Raw genomic sequence first — 5,161 nt, forward strand, 5'->3', positions numbered from 1 at the left:
GTCAAAAAAATGTAGTTGTGAAATAACCACTAGCTCGGGATGCAAACATGTGCTGAAGGGAGGATTCCAAGCTTATCGAGATTAATGTACAAAAAAATGGGAAAATTGTTTTTTTAGTCATGTATATTTGTCACTTTGCGATTTCATTCCTTTATATTTTCAGATTTCAGTTTTAGTCCGCTATCTTTATTTTTTTTGGCAATTTTAGTCCTTTTTCCGACGTGGCGCTGACGTGGTACCAATTCAGTGCTGATGTGGAGCTGACGTGTACAATGCCACGTAAGCATTTTTGAATAAAAATGACCAAAATTACCAAAAATCAGAATATATAGGACTAAAACTGAAATATGAAAACATAGAGGACCAAAATCGCAAAGTAACAAATATACATGACCAAATTTGCAGTTTTCCCAAGAAAAAATTTAATGTGAAAGAAGAAAATTTCGGACAGAAAAAAAAAAAGGAATGGGAAAATGTGGGAGAACTGAATTTTTTTTAAGAAAAAATGCAGAAAAGAAAAATACTTTGAGAAGGAAATCCCATAAGATTGTGACATCTGAGAAAATCTAATAAGATGGGAAAACAAATTAAGGATATATTTGGAACCTAACACAATTAAAAAGCTAGTTTGATAAAATAAGTAAATGTAAGGCCAAAATTGATTATGGTTGTTTATGAGAGGCCTTTTAAAAAAAATGTCTCCTTACTTGTATCCTACCTTCTTGGTTTGGACCAGATACATAGAAAATCATTAGTTATATAGTCGGGGGACTCCCAGATCACTTGGTGGTGTTTGATTTTTGTATTCTTAGTAATCTTGTTTAATTGTTACATTTTCTTATTGAGAAGCTTTGGCTTATAAATCTCTTAATTGTGAAGTTGGGCTTGGTGTCAGTAATTGTATTTTTATTTTTTTAATCCAATAAGTTGGTGGTAAAAAGAACAAAAAGCTTATAAGACCACATCATCATATATCATCATATAATAAGATTTGTTAAATTGAAATAAACCAGATGGAATGGGATGCAGCTTATTAAAATTTCTTTCATGCAAACTATAGCAGTACTGAACAACAAAAACAATCACAGACTCGCACATTTAATTTTGTGGTCCACATTTCAATACCCAACCCTAGAATTTCAAATAATAATTAAGTACAGGAAATAAAATTTCTGCCATCATAATTAATACATATTATTAATTTCTCCCCCTTGTGAACCTTTTGTCATGTCTCTTCCAACAAGCAGTGGCCCCCTCCTCATCTCTGACAGTTCACAAGATCTCCTGTTTTTTCAAGTCTTTTGCAGCAGCTGATGGAATCCCTTCTGTCATGTAATATCGGCCTTCCAATGTTTCTGCAGTTAATAAATTTTACCATATCACTGATTAATTTATTCTGCTGTAATGGTTCAAACTGTTCAATGCGGAATCCATGGAAGCAAATTCTTGCAATAAATGCCTGTTTTCACTCGCTCCCACTCCAAGAAAATCCCTTGTGAGGCCATTTCCACCTCCCACCCCGCCGCCTGGAGAGCTACCATTTGGCATCAGAACAAAAGGGTCCATGTTTCTTGCGCTGCTCATTAATGGGTTCGAATCAATCTCTCCAAATAACAGCCCATTGTGGTCTCCATTGGTGGCAGCCATTAACCCATTCAAATCATCAGCTTTCCCAAGATTTTGATGGAACAACAATTCGTTTCTGCTTTGATTCAGAGAATTGAAGCTACCCATGTTGGAAAATGAGTTCACTTGTCCAAAATTATTGCCAAAGATTTCAGAGTTGTTGCTTCTGGTTGATCCCAATTGACCTGCTTTCTGAAATATTGCGCTAGCAAACATCTGGGCTGCTGAATTATTTGCTTGTTCATACAAGTTGACCCTATTTTCTTGTTCTTCTTCTTCCTTTAGTCCTCTGGTGAACCATTGATTCTGTGAAGCAATTTGCTCTAATTCTGGTAGGTTGGTTGAGCTTGACGCCAAGTAATTATTAGCATTAGAAGAACTTGGATTTCCAATCTGATTGCCTGCCCACAATGGAAACTTTGGTTGTTTTTGCAAATGATCAAGATCCAGCTGATGATTTCTGGATTCCAATCCTCCGTATTCAGACTTGAACATCATGGGAAAATGGGATCTTCCAGCATTTTGAAGAACATTTAATCCTCCATTCATCAATTCATTCCTTAGATTCAAATTTGCCGAAGGAATCGGAGTGCTAAATCTTGCATTTTGTTGCGCCAGTGCATCACAAAAGGCTCTGTGAGTGATGAAGCTATCCTTTCTGATGGGGGGGAAATCGGCATTACAAAATTAGCAATCTTAAACATTGCTTGCATATATAATTGAGTATTTTATCATAAATCATTTTGATAAATTATTATATTTAAAATAATAATTAAGATTAAAGAGTTCAAAATGAATGCATCTTCAAATCTTTTAACAATAATAATAAATAAAAAAAATCATAGTAACTGGTCATCATTAAAGTAAGGCATTTGCATGTCCTCACTATACTCCAATTTCATTGAAGTCATTTGAATCTTGTGCATTTATTTCTAAACAAACCAATTATAGTATACCCTCTTAATAATTTCTTGCAATAATTTGAAGTTTATTATATAAAATGTGACACAAGAATGTAAATTCTATAACATTTAATGCTACATTCAATACTATATTCAGCAAACACTCAGAAATATGTAGCAAAAGTTCATACAATTATAACATCAAGAGTCAAGAATTGAAAGTAGGTACCTGGAGAAGATAGTCCCACAATCACATTTATACTCTCTAGTCCCGCAAATCTTGCTATGAGCTTTCCAATCGGATTGAACGGCGTACTTTTTCGAGCATTTCTCGCATTTCCATCTCTTTTCGCCATGTTTTCTGCTGTAGTGTTTCTTGATACCTGTCAAATCTCCAAGTGCCCTTGAAGGGTCATTGTGCACACAAGTTTTTTCAGGGCAGATGTACACCTTTCTCTTTACAACTTCTTTGTTGGTTCTTTGCTTGAGTTTCCATGGTAGATTATGTCCTCGCCTGTGTAGCTGCAGATTCTGTTCCCTCTGAAAACCCTTGTTGCAGACTTCACAGATGAATCTGTTTGTTGCCATCAGAGACTTTGGAGAAAGTGCTACCACTTCTGAATTTGGATCTGCTCATATAAATATATATATTTAAACAAACAATCTTTTCTATAATATATGAAATATATATGTGCATGCAAGATTCTTGCCTGGTTTTCCTGGGAGGTTTCTTTTCTTCTTGGATGGAATCTGATTAGGGTTTGCTGGGTTGGGAGCTTCGATGAACCCTCCAATGGAAGAAAGCCCACTTTCGGACATCATTTTTTTTGTTTGGCTAAACTCTTGAACTTGATACAAAGAAAGGGAAGGATTTTGCTGAAAATGGCTAAAAACCCTGATGAAATTTGTTGCTTTTCCCCTTAAAACAAAGCTACAAATAATGAGAAACTAGGTTAAGTACACATCGATGGAGTTGCAAAAGCAAAGATTTTGTTTTCTTGGGTGTCTGAATGTTAGCAGAAAACTATATTATTATCTGCCATGAGACCTATCGAGGTAGCTAGGTTAAGGGAGAGGAATAATATTTCATTTTCTATCATTTTCAATTTTCTCTATCCTTATCTTGCTGGCTGCTGTTTCTCTAAAATCGGCCAGCCGTAAACAATTGGACCACCTCTCTCTTTCTATATATTTCTACTTACACAATTCGTATACGTAACATGTGTTTGTGTAAATATATATTTATGATAACAGGAAGAGCATATGTAGCATGTGATCTTGGCAATATGTATTCACATAGACATACATATGGAAATACTAGTTTGTACACAACTAATTTGAATGTTAACTTAATTTTAGTAGTGAAAATTTTAACTTTGGTCTATAAATTTACCATAAGCGGCATGTCGACATTAGCGCGCCAACAAAATAAAAGGCAAATTTTAATTTTGGTCTATAAATTTACCATTTTACAATTTTTGATCATCTGTATTGCCAAACTTCAATTTTAATTTGTTGCTTTTACTTTGGTGCTAACGTCGACATGGTGCTTACTTAAAGTGTCATATCAGCACTTTACATAAAGAAAAATAAAAAATATTGTCAAAAATTGAAGAGTATAGTACTAATTGATGGGGTTAGTCATCGATGATACTATGTCATTGGAACGAACTCGTACTAATTGTGCAAAAAGTACCAAGTTATTATACGAAAGATTAAAGTTTGACAAATTATGCGTCCAAATTAACCTAGGGCCAATTTATTAGTTTAGCATGACATAATTTGAACAATGTTCAAAAAGTGATAGTGAGAGACCCGTTCTAGGATCTACGTATTAAACTAAAATCATGCAATTAACTTAGATAATCGAAGATAAAAACCAACGAAAAATTCAACCATACAACAAAACAACTGGCAGAATATAACCGGCAATAAAACCCAATTAATACAGTTATACAATCCAATCGAAATAGTACCGAATAACCAAAGAATAAAACCAGAAAATAACTGCAATCCTCAGAATCTGCTACAATTTTCAGCTTAGTGACCGCTCCTAGTGGATCCATTTAACCTAAACCCTCCGTGGAAGGTGTCCAAGAGTACAAATTGAGGACGTGAGCGATAATAGCACTCATCACAGAAGCATGAGTATACACATGCTATGAGTGCATGAATACAAAATGTACAGGGTAATGAAAACCTATCACGGTAGAAATCTACTCAGTCAGGTGGTGCCATGGTATGTAGCCCTATGGGACATTGCATCAGGAGGTAGCTCAAACACCAGGAGTATATGTGGATATATATATATATGTATATATATATATATATATATATATATAGAGGTGACATTATCTCGTACTAAGGGGTCCAACCATCCACTAAAGTATAAGGGGCTGAGCGTCCCCACTACATGCTATAATAAGGTATAGACTCAACATGATAATGTATGCAGCATAATAATTGTGACATAGTATATGCACATAAAATATTACATATAACGTAGAATACATAGAACATGCATACTCAACTAGGATATCTCGGATACTACGTCCGTACCTCTAATCAATCAACCTAAAAACTCTGGCTCAAAAGTCCAAGCCTATAATTAATCAAATAATAATCATATAACT

General features: G+C 34.6%; 1 protein-coding gene across 1 annotated transcript; it reads right to left on the minus strand.

The window, feature by feature from the left end:
• Positions 1-1,369: 1,369 nt before the first annotated feature.
• On the minus strand, positions 1,370-3,636 carry LOC140874973 (zinc finger protein BALDIBIS-like). The gene is made up of 3 exons (XM_073278482.1): positions 3,239-3,636; positions 2,758-3,157; positions 1,370-2,284 (listed from the first exon to the last, which is right to left on the minus strand). Exons 1-3 carry the CDS (start codon positions 3,348-3,350, stop codon positions 1,387-1,389), a joined length of 1,410 nt encoding a protein of 469 aa, XP_073134583.1. The 5' UTR covers positions 3,351-3,636; the 3' UTR covers positions 1,370-1,386.
• Between the last annotated feature and the right edge of the window lie 1,525 nt (positions 3,637-5,161).

Source organism: Henckelia pumila, chromosome 1 (genome assembly GCF_033568475.1).
Source record: "Henckelia pumila isolate YLH828 chromosome 1, ASM3356847v2, whole genome shotgun sequence".
Lineage (NCBI taxonomy): Eukaryota > Viridiplantae > Streptophyta > Magnoliopsida > Lamiales > Gesneriaceae > Henckelia > Henckelia pumila.

Bases quoted from the DNA above. Each gene is read 5' to 3' on its own strand.
- LOC140874973 (XM_073278482.1), bottom strand. From the start codon at position 3,350: ATGATGTCCGAAAGTGGGCTTTCTTCCATTGGAGGGTTCATCGAAGCT. The intron at 3,158-3,238 runs GCAAGAATCTTG...TTATATGAGCAG, and splicing joins AAACCTCCCAGGAAAACCAG to ATCCAAATTCAGAAGTGGTA. The intron at 2,285-2,757 runs GTACCTACTTTC...CCCCCCCATCAG, and splicing joins TGTGGGACTATCTTCTCCAG to AAAGGATAGCTTCATCACTC.